The following is a 27978-nucleotide window of genomic DNA, read 5'->3' as shown; positions in this document are numbered from 1 at the left end:
TTATTCCGGGCTGTTCAGATAAATTTCGAGGACAAAATTTCTGTAAGGAGGGGATAGTTGTAATGCCCCAAATTTCCTAATAAGGTTTATGACCTTGATTAGGAGGCCGGGAGGGCCATAATTGATTTATTATGATATTTAATGATTATATGCATGTTTATGTGAATTATATTATTATATGATGGTGAATGCATGCATATGGGCTCATATTTTAAATGCAAGGGCATTTTGGTAATTTGGCCGTTGGGGGGGGGGGGGTGATTGTGTAATTTTATGCATATGGGTGAATTATAATTTTACCACATTATATGTGGGTTGGTTCGAGCCATTCGACGTGAGACGATCATGGGAAAACAAGTTTTCGGTCTAGTCATAACGGGATTAAGTTCGGGGCTCGGGGTGAGTCTCGGGGTCATTTTGGTGATTAGAACATTACCGGGAATTAAAGGGTAATGGTGTATGATTTATTGGCATTTGATAATGTTGAGTTTAGCGGGAATTGGAGAGCGTTAATTATAATTAACGGTATAGGTTGGAAATGACGAATTTACCCTTGGGAGTGTTTAGAAGCTTTTAAATTGGCCTAGGGGCATTATGGTCTTTTGACCTTAAGGATTTATATCAGCTTTGGGGTTTGGAAGGCTGTAGAAATAGAGACATCAACCTCCTCTCTCTCCTCACCCGTACACCATTTCTCTTCTTTCTCCTTTTGGAATTTTGAAGCCAATTTGAAGGAACAAGCTAGGAAAATCAAGGTTTGGGCTTAGGGACTTGATTCAGTCATTGAAGGGGTTTGAAAACCGAGCTTGAGGTAAGGAATTGAGTCTGAGTATTGAGCTATACCCTGTTTCTTTCTATTAAGTTTTTGCTTGTGATTTTGATGTGTTAGTTAGGAATTAATGGGAGTTTAATTGATGTTTAACTTGGGTTGTGATGTGGGTGAGTTATGGGTGATGTTTGGAGGTTTAAATGAGTGTTTGGAAGAGGTTTTGAGTTGGTTTGAGAGGGAAAACATAGGGGAGTTTGCTGGTGCGTTGCTGGTTTTTGGGCTGATCAGGGTAATGAGCCGCAGCCTGGCTTTTGTGTGCCGCGGCCTACGGTGGTTTCTGAGGCAATTATGCCTCTGTCAGGGGGATGAGCCGCAGCATGGCTATGGTGAGTCGCGGCCCATCAAGGCAGATTTGGCCAAAAATAGGTTTTTGGCCTGGGGATGCTTGCCATAGGCCTCGGGGTTGATCCTAGTACCTGGTTAAGTGTGGATTGATGTCCCGGAGGCTAGATATTGGTTTGGAAACTTATGTTGATCATTTTTATTAATGGTATCCTATATGTTTGGTTATGACTAGGTGACCACTAAGGGACTAAAAGCTGATCGTTCTCAAAGGTCGTTTCTTTTATTAATTCTCGCTCGAACCTAAGGTAAGAAAATTGCACCCCATATGTGACATGCATGGCTATGATTGATGCATGTTGGATGTTTAAATGTAAACATTGATAGCATAATGAATGCTTGGCGATCTTGCCCATTTGCATATGATTGTTATTGAGGCATGCTGGATGATTAAGTGTGATGCATGTGATGCACGAGAAACATATGATTAGGGCATGCCATGAATGATGAATATGAAATTGGCCAGAGCTTGAGTCTCTGAGTTTGTGCATGATTATGATTATGCTAGCAACTGTTTAGTAAGCATGTTGAATGCCCTATTCTTGGATAACTGGCGTATGATACATATTGATAGCATTGCTTACTTGTGCATGGTACTGACTAATTAGTCAGATTTGGCAAAGGGGCTAGTATCAACTGTGAAGCTATGACTCACTAGTTAGGTTCGGCAGTGGTACTAGGCACTGGTCACGTTGCACTGACTCGTCAGTCAGAATTTGCAAAGGTGTTAGTATCAGCTGTGAAGCTGTGACTTATTAGTCAAGTTCGGCAGTGATACTGGACACTGGTCACATGGCGCTGACTTATTAGTCAGAACGGTCTTAGCGTGGTTCACACAAGCCAACGGAGATTAGATCTAATCGACCATCAGCATTGAATGACTCAAGGAGCATTAATGCCAGACCGACCCCGAGGGTCAATGAATGAAATAAGTGCTTGGAAGCTAGTGGCTTACCTAGCAGCCACTCTCCCTCTTGAATCATGTGATGTTCACTCATTGGTTTGAAAGTTTTACGCTCAGTGTGATTATAATGATAATCATTTGATAATGTTTATGTATAGTGTTATGTTTTCTTGCTGGGCTTTGGCTCGCGGGTGCTATGTGGTGCAGGTAAAGGCAAGAGGAAGCTAGACCATCCTTGAGTTGGAGAGCTTATGTGATGACGTGTACATATGCAGCTACTCGTCCGCCACGGCCGAGGTTTAAAGTGGAACTATGGCTGAACCCTGTTTTGCCGCTTAGAACGGCCTGTTGTAAATATTTTCTGTAATAAACTCTGAAATTATATTTTCAGGATCCCAATGTATATATTAAATGTTCTAGTGAAACGTTACATCTTAACCAAAGTTTTAATCCTTAAACCACTAATCATTCTTAGTTACACGTTTTTGGCCAAATGACTCGATTAGCGAGTTTTGCACTGTTTACAAGGCACACCGTAACGGTCCCTAGAGTTTGGGTCGTTACATTCAGGCTCTTGTGATCTGTATAGATCTCACATTTCTCCCCATAAAGATAATGTCTCCATATCTTTAAAGCAAAAACCACAGCCGCCAACTCTAAATCATGAGTGGGATATCTCTTTTCATACTTCTTCAACTGACGAGAAGCATAAGCAATTACCTTCTCTGATTGCATCAGAACATAGCCCAAACCCTGATGAGAAACTTCACAATAAATCACAAACTTCTCCTGATCTGTCGGAAGACTCAGAATCGGAGCTACAATTAATCTCTGCTTCAATTCCTGGAAGCTGTTCTCACATTTATCTGACCACACAAATTTCTGACTCTTGCGTGTCAGCTCAGTCAATGCAGTAGCAATCTTTGAGAACCCTTCCACAAAATGCCTATAATAACCTACCAATCCAAGGAAACTTCTAACCTCAGAAGCATTCTTTGGCCTTGGCCAATATCTGACCGCTTCAATCTTCGCTGGATCTACCTTAATCCCCTCCTTACTGAAAATATGCCCAAGAAAAGATACCTGAGATAACCAGAACTCACATTTCTTGAAATTAGCAAACAGTATGTGTTCCCTCAGTCTCTGTAGAACCAACCTCAGATGATGCTCATGTTCTGACTCAGACTGAGAATATACCAGAATATCATCGATAAAGACGATTACAAACTGGTCCAGATAATCCTTGAACACTCTGTTCATCAGATCCATAAAAGCAGCAGGGGCATTAGTCAATCCAAAAGACATAACTAAGAACTCATAATGCCCATACCTGGTACAGAAAGCAGTCTTCGGTATATCTCCTTCCTTGACCCTCAATTGATGATAACCAGAACGAAGGTCAATATTTGAGAATACCTTCTTACCTTGCAACTGATCAAACAGATCATCTATCCTTGGCAAAGGATACTTATAATTAATTGTCACCTTATTCAGTTCTCTGTAATCAATACACATTCTTAGATAACCATCCTTCTTCTTTACAAACAGAACTGGCGCACCCCAAGGTGAGAAACTAGGGCTGATAAAACCCAAATCCAACAGTTCTTGCAACTGTACTTTTAATTCTTTTAACTCAGCTGGGTCCATTCTGTAAGGCGCTCTAGACACTGGCTCCGTCCTGGTGCTAGTTCTATAACGAACTCAATTTCTCTGTGCGGTGGAAACCCTGGAAAATCTTCTGGAAACACATCCAGAAACTCACAAACAAGTCTGGTATCTTCTGGTCTCACTGGCATGACCTGAGTGGTATCAACCACACTGGCTAAGAATCCAATACAACCTCCTTGCAATTGATCCCTAGCCCTCAATACAGAAATCAATGGTATGCGAGGTCCATGCACGGTGACCATATTCCTTTCGCAATCAATGGTTGCCCCATACTTTGCTAACCAATCCATGCCCAATATCATATCGAAGTCAGTCATAACCAACTCTATCAAATCCATTGGTAACTCTCTGCCCTCCATTGTCACTGGCAAAGATCTGACCCATCTCCTGGATACCACTAACTCTCGAGTGGGTAACAGAGTTCCAAATCCCACAGCATAAAAATCACAAGGTCTACAAAGTATATCAATAATACTACTAGCAACAAAAGAATGTGTAGCACCAGAATCAATCAATACATTATTAAGGGTTCCAGCACTAAGAAGCTGACCTGTAACAACTGAGGGAAAAGCCTCAGCTTTTGCTTGAGTCAACAAGAACACTTGAGCTGGGGCCGAGCTATCCGCTTTCCTGGGTTCTTCTTTTCTTACCTGAGGGAAATCTTTCTTAAAATGACCTATTGCTCCACACAAATAGCAGGCCTTTGCCCTACACTCTCTCAAATGATGCCTCTTGCATCTAGGGCATTCAGGACGAGTCTTCCAGGCTTCACTACCCCCTGGACGACCCATTGTAATACCACGGGGCTGCCTATCAGGACCTGGAACTGGGAAGGTGTCAGGAACCTTCCTCTTCTGCTCACTAGGGCCTATACCCCTACCAGAACCCACAAATGGAGGACCTGTCCTCCTGAAATCCTTTCTGGCTGCACTGTCACCCCAGATCTTGTTCTCTGCACTCTCAGCTATGAGTTCCTTCTCAACCACCTGTGCATAGGTAGTGACCCCAGCCACAGTGGTGATACGTACATCACGGGCTAATCTGGGTTGTAGCCCTTGCAAGAATCTCTCTCTCCTGGTCCCATCAGTGGGCACCAGTTCCATGGAAAACTTTGCCAAACGATCAAATTTTAAGGCATACTCAATGACTGAAAAACTTCCCTGAAGTAGCCTAATGAACTCCTCGGCCTTTGCCGCCCTGATAGCATCATTGTAGTATTTTTCATTAAACAAAGTTTGAAAATCCTCCCAACTCAGGGCATTTACATTCTTGATCTGGGTAATCACCTCCCAGCAAATTCGGGCATCCTCCCGAAACATATAAGTGGCACATGCCACCCTCTCATTACCAGATACCCTCATGAAATCAAGGATAGTGGTAATCATACTCATCCATTGCTCCGCCTTGGCAGGATCTGCACTGCCCTAAAAAACTGGAGGTTGTTTCTTCCTGAACCTTTCATAAAGAGGTTCCCATTTACTTCCAACCTCAGGCAGCTATTCTGCCGCTGGCACCGACACATGAGGTGCCTCTGATACACTAGCCACTACAGGCACTTGCTGCTGTCTCAGGAGACGAAGCTTTTCCCCCTGTTTCAACACTGTTGCCTGCAAATCATTAAACAACTACTGCCAGTTTGCAGGAGCTGGCTATGGAATCTGTGACTGGTCATTTTCCTGACCCTGGCTGTTATTATTCTGGCCTTGATCGCTTTGGCCAGCTGACGTATCTGTCTACCCTGGATTCATTCTTATCTGTTATACCTTGCTGAAATAACGATCAATACGGCCAGTCAGGTAGTAATAACTAAACCTCTTGCCACCTTACGGTCCAAGAACAAGCAGACAATTATCATATTCCACAGTCATACAATATACAGGCAGATACATGTTTATAGCATTTAGCACTTAGCATGTATCGCATAATAATTCATAAACAACCATACTAATAAGTATGTTCCAGCAATCTCGGTACTAATTAGCACACATTTGCTGAGGATTTAATATTTCAGGGCACAGGTTTACATGGTGTCTCATGCATACAAGTAAAGCATATATACTATATTTAAGCAATTATACATATAACTACATAAATAGTTACCAAACCATGAGTCGATCTTGACTTCAGTGATGTGTGTACATGCCCAGCCAGTCTGCAGGAACCCTAACCTTGGCATGCTCTGATACCAAGTTGTAACGCCCTAGCTACCCCAAAACAGTTACGGTGAACAGTGAACCGGAAATTTGACTCGCTACCCGAGTCCTTTGGTGAAAAACGTGCTTCTAAGTGTTATTAACAGGCTAAGGTGGAAAACCAATAAAAAGGAAATGATATATTTTATTAAGTATTTAAACTATTCATGAGCTCATCAAAACATTTACAAGTTATTTATAACACAAAATGGTCACTACTATTTCAAATTTACAACCCTGCCGACTTAAGTGGCAAAAATAGGGTAAACCCCCTAGTTCCTCTTAGAACTCCTTGGCCGTGGTGGTCAAGTGGCCGCATATGTACACACCACCACCTAAGCTCTCCACTCAAGGCTAGGTGAGCTTTTCTTTCCCTTTACCTGCACCACATAGCACCCATGAGCCAAGGCCCAGCAAGAAAACACAGTATTGCATATAAACATTATCAACTGATTATCAATATAATCACACAAAGCTTATAACTCTTAAATGGATGAGTGAATATCACTTGAGGTTCTGGTAAACCATAATGAGTGGCTGACAAGCAAGTCACAAATTTAAACAGATGAGTAACTGTTGGGTAAGTCACTAGCTTAAATAGATGAGTGACTGCTGGGTAAGTCACTAGCTTAAACAGATGAGAGACTGATGGGTAAGTCTCTAACTTAACAGATGAGTGACTGATGGGTAAGTCACACAAGCGCTTTTAGTTTTCATCGAACTTGAGATTGGTTCGACATTAACGCTCTTCTGAGTCATTTAATGCATATGTCGATTAGATCTAATATTTATTGGCTTGCGTTGAATACGCTAAGGCCGCCCTAACTTATAAGTCAGCACTGTGTGACCAATGCCCAGTACCACTGCCGAACTTGACTAATAAGTCCCAACTTCACAGTTGATATTGACACCTTTGCCAAATCTGACTAATTAGTCAGTACCATGCACAAGTAAGCAAGATTTGCTAAGCATTCAATAATCAATTCATGTCCACATTTACACAATCAACATGCCTCAAGAATAACCATGCATGTCACATATGGGGTGCAGTTTTCTTACCTCAGATTCGAGCTAGAATGAATAAAAGAACGACCCTTGAGAACGATCAACTTTTAGTCCTTTAGCGGTCACCTAGTCATAACCAAATACGAGACATCATCAATAAAAATGATCAACATAGGTTTCCAAACCAATATCTAGCCTCTGGGACATCAATCCAAGTAGTAGGAATGATCCTGAGGCCTAAAACCATGTTCCTGCGGCCAAAACACTCAAACGGGCTCAACCCTGCTCAAGAGCTGTGGCCCCCATCCACAACTGAAGCAAGGGCCATGGCGCCCTATACATAGGGTTGCAGCGCCCAGCAAGCACAAATTCTCCCACCTGCTTCTTCGAGCTAGGGTTGCGCCGCCCAAGAACAGGGTCGCAGGCCTCAACCCAGAGCCATCCCCAAACATGATTTTCATCACCCCAAACCTTCCAGAAACATACCTAAACACTTCCAAATCATCAAATCAAAGTTCCCAAGCTTCCCAATGATCCAAAACCATCAAATCCCAAGGCTCAATCAAACCAAAAACTCAATGATTCACAAAATCCAATTCTAAGCTTAGAAACTCTAAAAACTCAAAACTTAGATTACCTTTGATTGGGTTGTTTCTCGTCAAATCATTCGGTCAAGAAGCTTCTAATCTTTCCTAGGATCGCTATGCCTCGATCCTCGCTTGATTCTGACTCCTAGAACTCGAGATTTCTTCGAATACACTTCGAACGGTAAAACAAACTAACAGGAAAGAACGAGAGGTTTTCTAACGTACGTTCTATCTGACAAGCTACTTTAAGCTTAAGTGACCTCAAATAAAACCTAGTGCTCGGAGTCCCAAAAACACCCCCGGGGACATTACAGTCAAAACTTCCAGAATTTCCTCCTGATCTCATTAACTCCCAATTTATCATCAAATAACATTCTCATAACTTAATATTTCAATAAAAGACCCCCGTTATGACAAAACCGCTAATCCATAATATAAGACCGTCTCATGCCGAATAGCTCGAATATATCTCCATAATAATGAGATCTCATTCATAAATCACAATATGCACCCAAATTCACAAATGTGCCCTCAACAGGCCAAATTACGAAAGCATCATGATATTCAAATGTGGACCCACATGCATGCATATAACATCATATTATAATATAATTCACATAAACATGCATATATTCATTTAATGGCATAATTAAATAGTTATGGCCCTCCCGACCTACTAATCCAGCCATTAAACCGCATAAGGGATTTAGGGGCATTACACTAGATGTACTCAACATATGAGATCTAGAGAGATTTGACTGAGAGAAGAGGTTTAGAATAGTTTTTTGGTTTTGAGAAAACTATCGCTTTTGAGAGATAGTCTATATTTTTAATTTCATAAAAATAATGAAAGTTTCTTCTAAAAGTCACGTACTATCTGACTTATATAAAAATATTTAATCTAATTAAATAATCTTTATTTTATTAAAAATAAAATTCAAACTAAAACTGATCTGATATTTATATTTAATTATTTATTTAAATCATATTTAAAAAGAATAATTAAATAATTGATTGAACAAATTTATTTAAAATTCAAAATTCAAATCCCTGGGATAAAAATCCATGAGTTAGGTGCCACACACTGTGTTGTACAGTGTGTGTCGCCCAACCCTATTAGGGTTTCCCTAATTTTCTCATTTATTTGTTTAATCAACTATTAAGAAAATATATTTATCCCAACATAAATATCAGTTAATTCATGTTGACGCGGTTCTTCGGCAACAGATAATTATATGAATAAATGGGATGGATTAGTGCTAAATGATGAACCGTAATATGTGAATAATCTCAAAGGAAGGTTATAACTCGTTTACTCTTTTTAGGTGGTTCGAAGGTTAAAATCCCTCTAGTCCACCAGTCAATATTATTGATATATCTCTGGTATTCCTTACAGGGTGTTTCTTTAAAAATTAGAAGCCAACCCTTTGCAACACCCAGGGTCTCCATATTTATAGGGAGAGGACACCTGGGTGTTGGAAAAGGGGGTCATCCCGTGACCTTCTTACCCATCATGTTACTTCTGTGACATTCATGATTAATTCCTAAAACCTGACAATGAAGTGTGGTCTAATCAATAGGTAAGGGGGATAATGGGCCGCATGGCCCAAACTAGTCGTGGGGTGTCTGAACACGCACGTTTATGCTGCGTGTCCGAGAATTCAGGAATGGAGTAGACACATGATATCTGATATATGCACGTTTACATGGCGTGGTTGACTTTATAAATGGTCGGAGGTGTCAGCTCCGGTTCGTACCTCAAGCTTGATGTAGTATCAGCTCGTAGTGTCCACAATGCTGACTCGATGCCTTAGCAATCTCACTAAACCTTTGGCTATCTCGAGCTAAAGAGGTAGAGGCTCGTAACAACAGCTCCGGGTAGGTGGCTTCCACGTGACTGGTAGGATTATGCCCTTTTCCAGCTCGCTAATAAGCCGTGGATATTTAGGGCGTACAATTCAAAATTAACTTTATCTTAAAATATCAGTTTTAAATTAAATAAATAAATATCATATTCTAAATAAGATATTTATTATTCTATCTCTTTATATTAATCCAAACAAGATTAATATTAATTTTAACTTATAGTTTTTCAAAATAAAAACTATATAGTTAAATAATTAATTAATTCACAATTAATCAACTACCCATAATTATCACATAATTATTTCCTTGCCCTAGAAAATTAATTCCTTTGCAATTTAGTCCATCTCTCTACAAATATTTCTTTTGACATCCTTACCCTTGATAGTGTAGGACAGAGGTGATCTGGGGCCCATGGACCTATAATACAAAGTTCCAATATACTAGATTATTAATTAAAATCTTTGATCTAATAATTTTATTTATCAATTCCATGATTACTCCACTATAAATATGGAATTGCACCCTAAGTATTTATAGAATTATATTTACAGAGTTTTATCTTATAGTCCATTGATGAAATTCCATTTTTAGTAATTACCAAATTAATTAAACCATTTGAATTAATTAAAGTGCGGAATGGTAATTAACTGTTTACACATATTCCAGTTCTGTTGGGACAGAATCCTAACTTGTCACGACAGAAACTGAACACAATAAAAAGACAGTGCAAAACAATAAAGAACACAACGAATTTTTACAAGGTTCAGAAACCCTTTCGGATAACCTACTCCTTGGGGCCACGCCCAGAGAATAAAGCTAATTAATAAAGAATCACAAGTACAAAATATTGACTTAAACAAAACAAGACTCCCTCTTGAAATTTGCCGCAACTTTGTTGTACTTCTCTTCACTATTCTGATTTTGATTGAAACGCTCCACCACTTGAACTCCCTTCTATGGCCAGCGAGTGCTTGCATCCTCCCGACGCAAGGCTTGTAAAAATATTCTCCCGAAGACTATAAACATTGTGTTCAAATTACAATGTGTATTCACTCATGAACATGGTATAAACTCACCACTAAAAACTAAACGCATAGATTTCTACAAGATCATGCGAATACTTATGATCTTGAATACAAAGAGGAACTCTCACAAATGTTACAATAATGCACAAAAGAGTTCACTTTTCTCACTGCCTTTAGGGCCCTATTTATAGAGTCCTTTTTCGTGCTCATAAAGGCTGAGAAAGAATTCTTCTAATAAAGGCAAGAATCATAGAAGTTATTTTTGATTGATGAAGAGATGCCTTTTTTAGAAGATGCTGATCCGACAGATACGATTTTGGTGGGGACAGCTCAGATCTGTGTCGGATCAAAAACAAGCTCAAAAAGGAAACAGCAATTAATGACATTAAGAATCCAGTTTCCTGTTTATTAATTCTTGAGATGCACGAAAATATATAAGCAAATAAACCAGAAATAACTTTGGGTAAGTACTGAATATTTGCAATATAAATCATCTATTTATAAACAAATTGGGACAATATAAGCTAAATAAGGAAGCTCATAATTATCCAAAATTCACAAAATGGGAAAGTGGATTTCCGAAAATTATAATAAAGGGAAACAACCAATTTATCTTTTAAGAAAAAGATATTTCTATAAAAATGCCGATTATAGGATTTACAATTGATATAATCAATATATGTAGTTATGTCCTCTATTATTTGTTCATTAATTAGAGCTGGTCAAAATTATCGTTTTACCCTTCGAATTACCTCTTGATCATTAAGCACCATTAATTCACTAGCGAATAATTAATCTATAATCTAATTATATATTTGAGCTCAATAACTATTAAATGTCAGAATTAAACCTTAAGGGAACCAATATTCGATCCGTTAGGAAAGCATGAATTCTAATATTGTAATTCATGTTCCCAGCCATCCATGATATTGAATCTCCAAAACAAAAGTCCATTATTCTAAGAGACCTTAACGAGTGAATCAAAATATCCAATAAACACAAATAGGAGTTCATGAATACTCAGGATTTAGACTGATCTACAAATGATCATCTATAATGATAAGAATTAAATTTTTATGTCAAACGGTTAGTTTATAAAGATAATTAATTCTCATCGGTCCTGTCATATATAATCTATATTACATACAACATCTTTAATCCGAATCTAGATTACTCGCATCTCGCATGCTTAGCAAACCATACTAGTAACCATTCATTAAAGATTCCATAAATTAATATGTTACTAACTAGTTTATTCATTATAGATGATCTTAATTCTTTCGTACTAATACAAGATCATATTTTCATGAATGAATAGGGAATTTTGTTGATATTATTATATAATTAATTCAAACAATAATTATAATATTCAAATATATTAAAATTCTTCTTTTATTTAAAACAAATAAAATGTCTTTACATGATTTTAGGGCATTAATCCTAACTGGGAATGCCTTACATGTATGGAGCAGTACCATCACAACCTCCACCAAATTATCCTTACATGTTTGGTGCAGCCTCCGCCATATCCTTACTACCAGTTAAGAGCAAGAGCATCAACCTTACCTCCACAGTATCCATGGCCACAGTCATTGCAGCCACCACGGGGTAACTATATGGACGATGCTACTGACTTAGGAGAGCATGAGTAGTATATTATTGTACTTAACCTGTAATGGCTACATTTTATTAATATATAATTATGGATATCGTAGTTACATTTTATGATTATGGATGTAGTAACTATATTTGATAATTATGGATGTTTTGTAATATTTTAATTTTCAATTATTTATATATTATTATTAAAAAACAATATTTTATATTTATTTAAATAAAATATATATTAGGGGCGAAAAAGTTCACCTCTAATATTAATTATGTCGCCGCAAATATTTTCGTGGCACAAGCCACATCGACACAAATCTGCTACGACATTTTGGCTATTACCGGCGACAGTGTATTGCCGCTGATAGTGTCTTCCAGTGACGAGGTGACATGTCGCCGCTAATAAGGGCTTTTAGGCACGACTTATCAACGCCCGATTTATTGGCGGCGACATGTCGACATTGGTTAATATCAGTGGTGAAAGGTGGCAGTTTCAGCGGCGACGCCTATCACCGCTGATACACCATTTTCTTATAGTGAGGTGTTTTTCTGAATGGCGAATCATGATCCTAGATGCATTTGTATTGTGTGTTTGTTGCATCTAGCGATCTCAGTGTTTTCACTTGCCACGTAGGGTAAGTTTTTAATTAGCTTAACTAATTCTGGTTTAGTGGAAGTTAATGGTTATGTTTGGATTAGTTAGCTGAACGTATATACAGGTCGTTTTGGGTCTTGGACCCGGAACTAACCAACAAATTTTTGTAGAGAGTTTTTGTTGTTGTCTTCTTGGTTTTTCTCTCTTGTCTTTGATGTAGGTTTTTGGTAAAGGTTTGAAGCTTCATTCATGGAGCTGAGTTCGACATTCTTGAAGCAGTAGAACAGAGGGGACTGCTCTAAAATTTCTAAAGGGATTTCAGAAAAAGGTGTTGAAGGGATTTCAACAATACTTCTAAGGGATTTAGAAGAGAGAAGATTGAGTATGACACTACTACAAAAAAGGCTTTTTAGGACTCGCGGGGTGCGAGTCCTCTATTTGAGAGCCTTAAAAAACTGGGGTTTTTAGGGACTCGCGTTGCGAGTCCTGAAAAGTTTTATTTCTTATTTTTGAAAAATTGATTGGTGGGTTTTGAATCCGGCGGCGGGGCTCCGGCGACGGTGGCGGCGCCACCATTAAAAGGTGGTGGTTTGGAAAACAAACTATTGGGTTTTAAAGCCCAAGAAGCAAGGAGTATGGTGGTGGTGGTGGTTCAGCTCGTGGTGGCCAGAATATGCTCGGAAATTTTGGGAGAAACCCATGAACGACCGAACTTCAAGTGCTCCGTTGAGGACCTTAGGCCGCGCGTGAGGTCGCCATCTCCGGGGTCGGGGGTTTCGGGGGCCGGCGCTTCCACTGGTCCGGCGCGTGGCGGTGGGCGGAGAGGGGACGTCAGCGTTCAGCGTTGGCAGTTCGGGAGAGAGGGAGAGAGAGAAGGAACTTTGGGGAGAGAGAGAGAGAGGGAACCGAGGAGAGAGAGTGAAAATGGGTTGTGTGATTTTTTTGCTTTTTTTTAATATATAATAATAAAACTTTTGTTAAAAAAATTAGAGGGAATTCGAAATTTTTTAAAATTCAAAATTTTATGATACACATAAGTTTTTAGGACTCGCAATGCGAGTCCTAAAAAACTCTTTTTTTTTTAATTCAAAATTTTATCATACACATAAGTTTTTAGTACTTGCAATGCGAGTCCTAAAAACATTCTTTTAGGACTCGCAGTCCAGGAGGTGTTTGTTTAAAAAAAACTCAAACTTTTAGAACACACATAGTTTTTAGGACTCGCTCCGCGAGTCCTAAAACAAATTCTTTAAGGACTCGCAATGCGAGTCCTAAAAAGATCCAGGAGACTTTTTTAGGACTCGCATTTATGTGAGTGTCCTAAAAATGTGTCATAAAAATGTGTTTTTGTAGTAGTGTGAGACTCTGGGTGAACGTAATTCTTTCTCTGTGTCTCATTTGTTCTTTAGTAAATTAGTGTTTTGATATTGTAATTTGTAGAGAACATGATTTGATATAATGAAAGTTTTTAACTTGGTCTTTGTGACTCAAGGAGTAGCTGATTTATTCAGTAAACCTTGTAAAAATCTTTGTGTGTTCTTTACTTTTTTTTTTTCTAGCTTGTCTATTATTGAATTGTTTGATTCATTCATATTAACTAAAGTAACTTTTCATAATCCAAGTGCTCTAATGTATTTACTTGTTATATAATTTAAACTATATTGTTTGATATTATATATCATCGAAAGTTGACACGCAATCGTAATAAATTGAGCTCCATTAATATTATTGTTTAAATATCATACTCAAAACCAACTATATAAATCCGAATTAATTGAACTGTTATTTGATTTTGTGTTTCCTATTGTATTATACCAAGTCTTACACATCCTATAATATTCAGTGGCTCTTCTAGTGTATACAAGGTGCGTATATCATGCTGGTACATATAATGATGTCACCTAGCTTTTATTTATCAACCCTCGAGAAATATCTACCTACTAATAATAATAATAATATCTACTAATTATTATTATTATTATTATTATTATTATTATTTCTATACAGGACAACAAAGAATTAAATTAATGAATTCCCATTACATATTCGTTGAAATATATAAAGAAAAAGACTCAAAAACCTCAAGCACGTCATGTATAACAAATAAATGATAATTCTCGTCTATTGAGTAAGCTATACGGAGTTTAAATATGTTTATTATTTTTGTAATTTTAAATATATAAGAAGAATATTAAAAGCCGGCGAAAGACAAATGCTAACAAAATAAGACCCTTATAATCATGATAGTGCTAGCTAACTTGTATGTTTACGCGCATGAAAGCAGTGACTAAACCCAAAGGTCAAATTATAACCAGTCGAATTGTATAATTAAAAATGTAGATAAATAATATCAATTTAGATAGAACTTATAGGCGCCCATGTTCTTATCTCATAATATAAATATATTTATATTTACTAGCTAGACATTCCTCAAAATGAATATATATATATATGACTTTTACTTAAAAGAAATACATATATATATATATGGAATATTAATTATGCAGACGGTATGAAAAAATAGACGTAGTCACGAGTAAATAATGCATCAAGTACCCACTCTTGGACGGTGGATATAGTATAGGTGGTGGTCTAAAGTCTAAACTTTGGCATGAGAAAAAAGAGTAAGTATATATAAGAACACTCAAATGTGACAAAACGAAAAGTCACTTTCTATCTCTTATTATTAATTACTAGATCTCTTTCCTTACGTGTCAAACAAATCCAAACCCTTTTAACCACTCTTTCTTTCTCTCTCTCTCTTCCACTCTCTCACAGACGGTTTTGTTGACTCCTTTTCTTGACCACCACTCGCACTCAGTGCACGTAACGATAACAAAAGAATAAAATCCTCGTCTTCTTCTCCTAAATTACTCGTTTTGTTTCTTCTCCAACTTTATCTCTTTCTTTGTACAATTATCTTCCGGCTTTAATTTGACTCCGTTATATGTTTGAAATTTAAATAGTCTTGCATGTACATTTAGACATTGACAAAAAAACAAAAATGATAACAATATGCGAAACAAAACAACCTTCGTACTTTGATTTATGTATATATGGACATATAAATCTAAATCGCTATACTGTATAATTTTGATGTATTGTTAATTTATGTCCATTCGATATTGTATAATATTATGTTTGCGTAATTAATTATTAATTGTCCGGAGACCATTCCTTCGCATTAATAATACATAAAAAAAATTACCAATTTGAAATCATGTATATATATTTACTCCATAAAAATAATGTACAATGCACATTTATTTAGTTTTAAAATTATAAATATTGTCTATAATTTTAATAAAAATTAGTTTATTATTTTTAAAATATATATATAAAATAAAATGAATTATAATTATATAGTATATATAAATATTTATATCAATAATCTCTACATATATGATATCTAAACACAACATTGACATAGATATATATTTACATGACTACATAACATATATATATATATAAAATACAATAATATTTAAAAAGAAATTAATAATAGAAATAAAATAAGAATAGAAAAAAATCATAGTGTACGTAGACATTAATATACATACATAAACTATTTTTAGTTTCTAATGTATCTTACAATATTTTTTTTGTGAATTTGATGAAGAAAAAAAGCTTTAATCACTTGATAAAAAACAAACTATATAATATCATTTTTCAATTTACTTATTTATTTATTTTTGTTTAAGTTTATATTTGTTTTAGTTTTTGAATTTGATAGTTACAACAAAAGATTATATATTATAAGTTTAATATAATATTAAGTTTAAGTTAAAGTAAATTTTATTTAAGTTATTAAATATATGGTTTTATTATTTTTAAATAATCAGTATTGTAAAATATTTCAAAAATATCATATTTTAATTTGTTTAATTATTTATTTATTTAAATTTAAGTCGTGTTTACAATCTACCGTTAAATATAAGAATATTATGTTAAATATAAGAATATTCTGTTAAAGTTAACGAGAAAAAATAAAAAACCGTTAAAACTAAGAATTTTCGTTATCTACACACTTATATTATATAGAAGAGATATAAATACTAGGTAACTTTCAATAGAGATTTTTTTAATTTTAAAGATATAAACATGCTTATTCAAAAATATATTTATTTTTATTATTTTTAATTATCATATAAATTTTAAATAAATAAATAATATATCATAAAAATAAATAAAATATATTTAATATAATGTATGATATAAATGTATTAAAAAATTAAGGCAAAACCTTTTCTATAATTTTAATAAAAACCTGTTCATTTTTTTTTCTTTAATATATAATAGAATGAATTACAATTCTATAGTATATATAAATATTTATATCAATAATCTCTACATATGACATCTAAACATAATATTGACATATATATACATAACAATATTATTTAAAAGAAATTAATAATAGAATAAAATAAGAATAGAAAAAGTCATAGTGTAGAGTAGTATACATACATTAACTATTTTTAGTTTCTAATATAACTCGCAATATCCTTTGTTGAATTTGATGAAAAAAAAGAACTCTAATCACTTGATAAAAAAATAAAATATCACACAAATTTATAAGATAAAAAAATAATATGTATGACTTTATTATTTTTAAATAAATATAATTTAATTATTTAAATTATCATAACATATCTTAAAAGTATCATATTTTAATTTATTTATTTTTGTTAAAGTTTATGTAGTTATTAATATAATATACTAAGGATAATAGATTATATTATGTTATATGTTTAATATGATATTATTGTGAAATTTAAATTTAATTAAATTTTATTTAAGTTATAAAACATATAATTTTAATAATTATCATGATAAAATATCTCAAAAATATCATATTTTAATTTATTTAATTTGATTTAAGTTTAAATCATGTTTACAATCTAAAATTAAATATAAAGTTAAATATAAGAATATTCTGTTTTATATAAAAATATTTAGTTAAAACAAAAAAAATTAATTATCTACCCATTTATAATATAGAAAAGATATCTTTTGTTCATCGGATAAATTGAGATGAAATTAATTACAAACACCATATATAATTAGACAAACAAACTATAATTATGATAATAATAATATCCATTGAAAAATCTACATAAACATATTAAACGAACTTCCTTCCCTTTCTTCATTTCTTTCCTATTTCTTCTTCTCCATTACATTATTATTGAAGAAAGAATAAAAAAAACAAAAAACAAAAACATCAGTTGTTTTTAATCCAACTGGTCCTGCCACAAAAGTGGAGAAATAAAAGAAGAAAAAATCTATATATATTATTACCTATATATATTTTCACATATTTTTTTCTTTATACCAAAGAAAGAAAAAATCTCTCCGAAAAAAATGAAGGAAAATAACAAAAATAAAACTTGGCAAGATTAACAGTACTCCTGGGTACGTATATATAATATTGTAATAGTTTAAGCTCCAAACTAGCTAGCTGCTGTTGCTATTAGTAGCATTGGTATTTCCATTATTGCTGGCATTGTTATTGTTGTTACTCACGTTATTCGGATGATTTCCACTAATGATAGAGGTGATAGCGGCGGCTAATGCTGCTGTAAAGTTGGGATCAGCGGCAATGGCCGCGGTGGCAGCAGTGACACTGTCACTCAAAGAACTCTGTGGCGGCGACGATGACGAAAAGGACTGGTGACCTAATAAACGAGCTGCCATCGTTGCTGGAGCCAAACTATTTTCTTGGCCAAGTGAAGACATTTGAAGGCCAGAGAATTTGGACTGGTTGTTATAAATCGCCTGACCGAAAAGAGGCAGTAGTGCTGCTGCGGCGGCGGGGGCCGAGCTTGAGTTTTGCTGCAAAGCGAAGTGGAACTGAGGCGGTTGAGGTGGCTTTTGGAGGTGTAGAGGGTTGGGGGATTGAGTGAGGTCCAATGTAACAGTGGGGAATGGAGCTGAGGCTGATATAGTGGCCATGCTTGAGGAGCAAGGAAGAATGGCTCTGGCTAGAAAGTTCGAGTTCATTATGCCGTCCGAGCTCGACATGGAGCCCGATAACAACATTCGTGCGGCGGACGATGTCGTTGACGCCATCGCCATCGCCGGAGGTGGCAATGGATGGCTGTGATTGCCTTCGTATGTTGTCACGAGGATCGTTCGATCTTCTGCACATCTTTGTACCTGCAGTTAGTGTAGTTTAGAGTTTAGTCAATGAATTGATAAGTAACTACTTATTTTTAATTTGAGTCAATTAGTGTTTCGGTTTGGAGATTTTGATATGCGACCAAACAAAATCTTAAAAAAAAAAAAAAAAAAGAAGAAGAAAAAGAGCGCTTTGGAGACAATTTTTTTTCAGTTTTAAATTGATACAACTATGTTTATCTGGCTAGCTTAGGATTCCCCACGTAATAAAATTAATAATGAAAGTTGTAATTATTAGTAATTCATTTTTAAAAAGAGCACAAAAAGTGTTACTAAAGTGTTTTTGAATAAATACTTTAATTAATATACAAAACAAAAGGACTTAATTTAAAAATATCATCATACTCTTTATTACTAAATATAGTAATAATAAGCTCCTGCTCAGTCAAAATTACCAAAAAGAAAGTAAATTAACTTACTTGCTTTCGAACTGGGCAGCCAGAAGCCATGGTGCATCGATAATAAGCTCGAGGACATGGGTTTCCCTTCGCCATTTTTTGCCCGTATTTACGCCATTGACAACCATCAGCAATCTAAAATTTGAAAATAATAATAATAATAATAAATTAATTAGAGTATAATTTCAAATTCGATTTTTTTTATATAAATATATATAAACTTATTAAATTTTAGTGAAATTTAATATGATTGAGAGAAGACGTGTACCATAGGTGCCTCCGATCGAGCTCGAACCGAAACCCGAGCCTTCCTCATGGTAGCTTCAGTTTGTTCAGCATCTTTGACAGAACCAGACGACGTCGTTCTGGGCACCTTGTTTGGAGCCCAACCAGCTTGAGACGATTGATCTGGGCTATCTTCTCTCGCAATTAATGCTCGGTTGACTTCCTTCTTTTCGAGCTCATCTCCGCCTCCGCCTCCGCCGTGGCCATTTTTGACTGACTCCGATCGTCTTTCTTCCGATGAAGACAGCGAGGTCTCTTCGGCTTCACCGTTGGTGGCGAGCCCAAGATCCATAAACCTTCTTGGCACGACTGGCTGTACTGTTCCTTCATTACCACTACCGTTGAGCTTATTCTGATCATCATATTGATCATGATTACCATCTTCTACTTTTCCATCAGACTTTCGAGATTGCATTAAGCTGCATAGATGCATCTGTAGAGCGTTGTAGTTGTTGGTCACTTGGCTAAGCGTGTTTTTTAATCGCTGGTTCTCGGATTTCACTCGTTGAAACTCAGTATGAAGACCTACCAGCTGAAATTATCAAAGTGATGATGCAATACTGTTAAATATATATCTGTAATATATAAACAAAGCTCAAATCTAAAATCGATTCATGTTATAGACCTCAGTTGTAGGTTTCTTGTCGTCTGCAGCTGCGTCGTTTGATACACCATCATCCACCATTGATTGATCACTACTGGTATTTGTTGTGAGAAGATTTAAACCAGTCTATAATTTGATCAATTAGTTAGTCAATATTGTGTAAAGGAATTAATATATATTACCAAAACAATGATGTTAATATGTAAAGTAATACTCACGTTTACGTTCATCTGGAAATCGATTAGATCATTAAAGCTTTTGTGATGATCAACAATATCATGATGATGGGCCGGAGAAGGCTTGATATCCCGGTTTCGGTTCTCGGCAAAGAAATCCATCTCGTCGATGACGGTCCGATTATTATTCTCCTCGGATGGCTCCGGAGAATCTTTGTGGTGGGTGCAATTGAGGTTGACTGGGAACTGAAGAGTTTGATGAGGAGGAGACCTTTCATGGTGAATAGTGCTTGCATCCATGGAAGAAGCAGGACGAATAAGATGGTTCTGATTACTGATCTTCTTGTTGTGATGGTGGTTGCTGAAGTCTTCTTCAAAGGAGTTGAGTACTGTGGGTTTGTGCATAAAGAAACCTATTGGATCTGAATCAATGGAGAGTCCACTTCCTTTGGCCATAAATCCAAGAAAAATTATAGAGAGAGAAAGAAGAGAGAGATAGAGAGAGAAGGAGAGAGGTGTCAAGTCTTTGAATGGTGCAATGGACTAGGCATTAAAAAAGGGGGGTTGAGACTTTAGAAGAAGACCAAATAGTAGTACTAGAGAGGTGTGGTATTTGTGCTAAAATGTTTCTATTTCTTAGATTTGGTTGAGGCAGAAAATAAAGGGTACTTTTTCTTAATTTTTCTTTTTCATTTTAATTTAATTTAATTTGATTTGATTTAATTTTTAGGGAAATATTAAAAACAAATAGTAGTCATGTCATGTTATGGGAACTTGGATATATCACCCAATTGTGAGGGCATGGTAAGTTGAAGCTTTAAATACCACATGAGTAGTATATTCTATTTTCTTAAATTTAAATTAACAATATTGTTAGAGTAGAGACTCATGATTTATTATGTCTTTTCAACTACTCTTATCTAAATACTGTAATAAAAAATATTTTTTTTATAAAATTAATAATTAAATTGAATGCAAAGTTTTGTTTTTCTTACATTGAACAACAACTTCAATGGAAACCATAAACATCCGTTTCCCTTAATAATTCCAAAAATAATAAAGATTGATATTGTATTTCGTTTCTTGTCAGACATAAATTTTTTTTATGTATATTAATAATTTCTCGAAACTAAGAATAATAATAAAAATCGAAGTCACAAATTTTTTTCATTGGACACCAAAGAGAAAATTGCTGTGATGTTTCCACATATTTGGAGGCAAATAAGATACATGACTGTATTTTGAAGAAGACAAGTGGAAGTGGGGCCAGAAAATCAGTGGGTCACATTTGGGTAAGAGGATGTAGGGTCCACGTGAGGACAGCAGTTTGATTTTTAATTTTCTTTCTTGTCAGTGAGAAATAGAGAGAGAGAGTGTGAGGCGTTGAGATTGACGCGTTCTAAGAATTCACCGCCCCGATTGGTTCGGCGCCTCTAACTAAGGCTCGTGAAAAAGGGTTAGTCTGAGTCAACGGTTCAGATTGTGGGGACTCCTCTCTCTCTCGTGGCGGGCCCACACTGCTGACAACTCGGCTTGTGGGCTCCACATACAACTCACTTCTTTGACTCCACCACGCGGCGTTGCTTTCCTCTCTCCGATCGAGGGTGACGGGTTGACTCCGTCCACCTCCATTGTACCCTTTTCTCTCCTTTTAACCTCATTTATACACCTTAAGTAACAAAAAACTCTTTAACCTCGTTTATACACTTTAAGTAACAAAAAACAAAAAAGAGAAATGTTAACCATGGTGCCCATTGCCCAATACCCTATCAAATTAGCAAATCCTTTTTGCGGCAATTCAATATCGCTAACCAATAAAAAAACTACTTCATATGATGCTGGACATCTTAAGGTGCCTGATAACAATACTAGAAAAAAATTAAGTGCTCATATTTAGTGATGTATATTGGTTTGTTTGACCGTGTTATAACATATTTTAAGTAACTCAATCTAAATATTAGGTTTAAAATATAGTTTTCAATTAATCAAATTCAATAATCTAAAAATATAATATACATCTTTCAAGTTTAAAAATATTATATTTTAAATTTATTGTTAAAAATATAGAGTTTTATTCTTTTTATTAAAAAGAAAATAATTCATATATCTCTTCTATATAATAAGTGTGTAGATAACGGAAATTTTTAATTTTGACGGTTTTTTTATTTTTTTTAAGTTTAACTTTAACGGAATATTCTTATATTTATCATAATATTCTTATATTTAATATTAGTTTCTAAATACTTAAACTTAAATAAAATAAAATAAAAATAAAAATAGAATATTTTTGAGATATTTTACAATGATAATTATTTAAAAATAATTAATAATTAAACAAATTAAAAATAAGATATTTTTAAGATATTTTACAATGATAATTATTTTTAAATAATAAATAATTAAACAAATTAAAATATGATATTTTTGAGATGTTTTACAATAATAATTATTTAAAAATAATAAAATCATATGTTTTATAACTTAAATAAAAATTTAATTAAACTTAAACTCACTTATTAGAATAATATCATATTAAAAATATAATATAATCTACTTTGAATTAGCAACAAATTATTTTTTTTTTAAAAAAAATTAGAAAAAAACTTAAATTTAAAATCTACGTATAATATTTAATATTACATTAAACATATAATATATAATCTCTTCTTGTCACTCCCAAATTCATAAATTAGAACAAACATAAACTTAAACAAAAATAAATTCATTATTTAATTAAAATAAGATATTTATTTCAAAATTTATATGATATTAATATAAATTTAATAAAAATAACTAATAAATCATATACATAAAACTAAGCAAAAGTGCATAACGCACGTTGTTTGTATCTATATAATATATATAAATCTTATTTGGTTTATTTAGGTGGGTTGGAAAATTTTCTAACCCGCCCATTTATTAGATTGAGTTGCGATTTTTAGTGGTTTATTCAGTTTAGTTTGGGTATGTTATTCGGTTTGGGGGCTTTGTAAATTTTTTTGACCAACCTTATATATTTGCAACCAAAATAAAAGTATAAATACATCCTATTTTATTTATTAAAATATTTTTTTTATAAGAAACACACTTCTATTTATAAGATTTGGTCTTCTTTGAAAAGAAAAAAAAAACTTAACTTTGTGTTCTTCCAATTGATGAAAAAATTTCTAGGACTTATAAATACTTAATTTTAATTTTTTTAGTTCATAATTATATTAAAATTAAGGTAAGATGGCCATACTTACTAAAACTGGAAAAGTTTATAAATGATATTAATATTTAAAATTACATATTTTAGTAATTTTGCATAAGAATTAATATGTAATAAATTTTTTCCAAAATAACCGGGTGTATTTATACTTTTTGGGGTGCAAATAAAACACCCAAATAAATTATTAAATAATAATAATAAAAAAATTGTTGCAAAAATTTATTTTTCCTTTATTGAATTGCTTTGTCATGTATTCATATGAAGCAAAATAAAATAAAATATGCAGGTGTCATTAGAGGATGGCCCATATAGTCGGTAAAAGTCCAAACATTGGACTTTGGCTTTTTCTACACAGGATGTTAAGTGTTTAACTCTAACTAATTTTATTTTCTGGTGTTGTATTAATAATAGCCTATATTTTAGCAAAGCTATACGTTAAATAAGATGAATTTATTATTTATTTTATTTTATTTTTATACGTGTAACGTGATTGATCGCAGATTTAGTTTCTGCAATTTGTGGTTATAGTTGACTACTTCATGTCAGATCTTTTGTTTTTTTTCTTGTTTTTCCACTTTTTTTTTTTTTTATTAAATTAACAATTGGTAATTTTGCTTCTAACCATTATATGTGCATGTTCAAAATCCCATGACTTTGTTTTTCCAACTTATGATTAATACCAAATATATATTTTAAAAACCTATTACAAGTTTATATTAAATTAGAGGTATTCAATGGATGACATTCAATATATTTAAACTTAACCGATCAAATTCAATTGTTTATTGAATATTGGATTTTTACAACCGATCAAATCCAATTGAATTGAGTCAATCAATTCGATCTAATAGATAATTGGATTGGATCGGTTCCATCCATTGGATGCATCCCCTGACTATTTATTGGATCAGATCAGATCTATCCAACTATTTAGAGTCTTCTTAAATCTAATTTTCATATATATATATATATATATATTTCAATTATAAAGCACACAAATTACTCATCCAAATGAAAATATTATTTAGTTCTAATAATTTAGAAGCAGACAACACAAATTCATCTAAATTAGAAGTATATATGTAATTTGATGATTATTGGGTCGATTCGATCGATTTTTATTAGATGTTCGAACCCCATCCAACAACCGACCGATTTAATTTAAATTTTTAAAAATTACATTCGATCTGATCTAATCCAATAGTAATTAGATATCTAATTTTTGACGGTCGGTTGTAATTGAATCAATCAGTTATAATTAGATTGAATATATTCTGCACACCCTGTATTAAATCCTTAGATTCAAAATTAAATTTCTCTTGCAAGGTTAGAAATCAATAATTGAGTTATATAACTTGAAGATTCAATTGAACAATCATATATGCGTGTGTGTATAAATATATATATATATATTTATATGAGGAAAGTCTGCGTACATATGTATATATATAATTATTAGTGATGATTAATTTGTCAATTCATGCAGTTTTTTTCCCTTCTCACTCTTCTAGATTCAATTAATATTGCAATTTGCAAATGCAATTTATAGGCTTTTCTCAAATATATATATGAAAAGTCCTAGTGGTGGAAATGATAATAGGACCACATATATACATAATATATACTTATCCTATAAGTACATACATATATAAAAGTTCTCATCTTAAAAAAAACAAAGAAACAAGTACACAAAATTGTAGTGAGTATCTAGGTACATGAGATGATATCTTTATGTCTTTTTACAGAAGGTAAAAGCCGGACCAAAATTGACAAAGCACATAATGCAAATTCTATACTTATTTAATGTACACACTGTTATAAATATAAACTTTCTCTGTATTTTTTTTCTAAATTAAATAAAAAAATATATACAAAAAGTTTGAATAAGTCTAAAATATTACATTTGACATATGCATACTATTTTATTGCGGTTTAAAAAAAACGCAGTCTAAAGTTTAAAGAGTGGGGAGACGGGGAATTTTCTTCGCGGTTCTTTAAAAAAAACCACACAGAAAAGTTTACTACTTTTCTCCGCGCTTCTTTAATTAAAATCGCGAAGAAAAGTCCTATTTTCCCTGCATATTGAACCCAAACCTCATAAATTGCTCATTTTCCCTTCACAAACCCGAGAGAGAAACGGCGGAGCCCTTTGTCCCCAGCCATGGTAAGGTCTATTTTCACCATTTTTCATTATTTTTTTTCTTCATTTTCTTCCATATTAACGCATTAAATAATGCAAATACACCTAATATTGATTTATTTTGAAGTTTCAGGACAAAAATGAAGAAATATTGAGTGAGTATAATGAGGTTTCAATATATATTTAAAGGGTGGTTTTCAAGTTTTTTTCTAACGTTTTTTAACGTTTATAGAGGATTAGAAGACATTTTCATTGTTCAAACACATGTATCGATTACTAAAACTTGACTTTTTTTTTTAATATTTTGATTTTTGGGTATTTTTTATATTATTTACCTAATTTATTGCTTTTTTAATAATGTTAATATTAATTATGTTAAATCTTTAAAATGTATTGTATTTTACATAATTTTTTATATTATAACATTTTTATTTACATAATTTTTTTATATTATAATATTATTTTTTTACATAATTTTTTATATTATTTACATAATGATTTTCTTAAAGTTTATTTTTGTTAATTATATTATTTTAGGATCAATTAAATTACCATATATTTACTAATAACCAATGTTTAAGCTTTTATTGTAGGAAATATTTGTTTTAATTTGAGGTGTGTTGAAATTGTTGAAGATTAATTTTGAACGTGAGTAATAATCACTACATAATTTTTTATTTTTCTTTTTGATATTTACAAACTATTGCTAGATGACTTTGAATATATTAGATATTCATCTGTAGTGAAGTATGTTCTGAGATAAAATTGTGTTGCGGAGATAACAAAAAGTTGAGAACATGTGTGTCTTAGTGAAGTAGGTTCTACAAATTATGTGTGATGTGGTGACTTATGGTTGAGAACATGGATGTTGTTTGTTGTATATTTTGTTTGATTTCAATTTATAGGTAGTAATAACTTGAGATATGCTATAAAAACAGAAGAAACTCTACCCAGTTTTTTTTAAAGATTAATACATTAATTGAACATGTTTTATAGGTTAAAATATGTAATAATTATGTTTGTTTATGTTGAAATTGTAAATACATATGAATTTTGGATATGTTATAGAAATAGAAGAAACTCTGCCCATTTCATTTTCAAATTTTGGCTAGGATTCTTGGGGTTGTGATGCCTAGGACATGTGGGGATGGTTTTTAGGTTCATTTGGGACTTGAAGTAGGGAAGATTTTGGTTTTGGTTGGAAATGGAGGAGTCGAAGGAGAAAGTTTCAGGGCACTTTCTGGCTGAATGTAGCGCTATAGCGCCCACTAGGGGCGCTACAGCGCTACTCAGGGTGGTTTTGGGCGTTTTGGTTATGGAAAGAGCACTAAGGCGCTACCCTGTTTCATCAGAATCCCGTTTTGTGTGTTTTTAAGGGTTTTTGGCTCAGGGTTTCAATCCTTAAGGCTCGGGATCGAATCTACTCACCGCGTGGGTACATTTCGGGGTCCCGAGAGTGGGGTTTGGGTCAAGATCCTATTATTGTTGATTTTCATTGATGGATGTTATATTTGGTTATGACTAGGTGACCGCTAAATGATTAAAAGGTCGATCGTTCTCAAGGGTCGTTCTTGTTCAAATTCTCGCTCGAACCGGAGGTAAGAAAACTGCACCCCATATGTGACATGCATGGTTATTCTTGATGCATGTTGGATGTTTAAATGTGATGCACGAGAAACATGTGATTAGGGCATGCCATGAATATTGAATATGAGATTGATCAGAGCTTGAGTCTCTGTGTTTGTGCATGATCATAATTATGCTAGCAACTGTTAAGTAAGCATGTTGAATGCCCTACTTTTGGATATTTGACATATGATATATGCCTGGTAGCATTGCTTACTTGTGTGTGGTTTTGACTAACTAGTCAGAATTGGCAATGGTGTCAGTATTAGCTGTGAAGCTGTGTCCTACTTGTCAAGTTCGCAGTAGTATTGAGAACTGGTCACCTGGTATTGACTAAAAAGTCAAGGCGGACTTAGCGTGTTTAACGCAAGCCGATAAAAGATTAGATCTAATCGACATCTGCATTGAATGACTCGAATGAGCATTAATGTCGGACCGACCTCAAGTTCGATGAAAACTGAAAGCGCTTGTCTAGCCAAAGGCTAGTCATTTAGAGCCAAGGCCAAATATCTCAAAAATATCATATTTTAAAATTTTTTAATTATTTATTTTATTTTAATTAAAATTAAGTGTTTACAAATTACAGTTAAATATAAAATATTTTATTAAATATAAAAATATTTCATTAAAATTAACATTAAAAAAAATAAAAAACTATTAAAACAAACAAAATTTACTAGGCTTATTATATAATAAAAGAGATATATATATTTTGATATTTAAGAAGTCAGCTATGC

General features: G+C 33.7%; 1 protein-coding gene across 1 annotated transcript; it reads right to left on the bottom strand.

Annotated features, from left to right (window-relative positions):
- Positions 1 to 17681: 17681 nt before the first annotated feature.
- On the bottom strand, positions 17682 to 20854 carry LOC133817548 (probable WRKY transcription factor 31). Its single transcript, XM_062250099.1, has 5 exons — positions 20307 to 20854; positions 20110 to 20214; positions 19468 to 20016; positions 19221 to 19334; positions 17682 to 18780 (listed from the first exon to the last, which is right to left on the bottom strand). Exons 1-5 carry the CDS (start codon positions 20718 to 20720, stop codon positions 18079 to 18081), a joined length of 1884 nt encoding a protein of 627 aa, XP_062106083.1. The 5' UTR covers positions 20721 to 20854; the 3' UTR covers positions 17682 to 18078.
- Between the last annotated feature and the right edge of the window lie 7124 nt (positions 20855 to 27978).

Source organism: Humulus lupulus, chromosome 2 (genome assembly GCF_963169125.1).
Source record: "Humulus lupulus chromosome 2, drHumLupu1.1, whole genome shotgun sequence".
Lineage (NCBI taxonomy): Eukaryota > Viridiplantae > Streptophyta > Magnoliopsida > Rosales > Cannabaceae > Humulus > Humulus lupulus.
The sequence above is the reverse complement of the archived record's forward strand: the minus strand, read 5'-3'. Positions and strand labels throughout refer to the sequence as shown.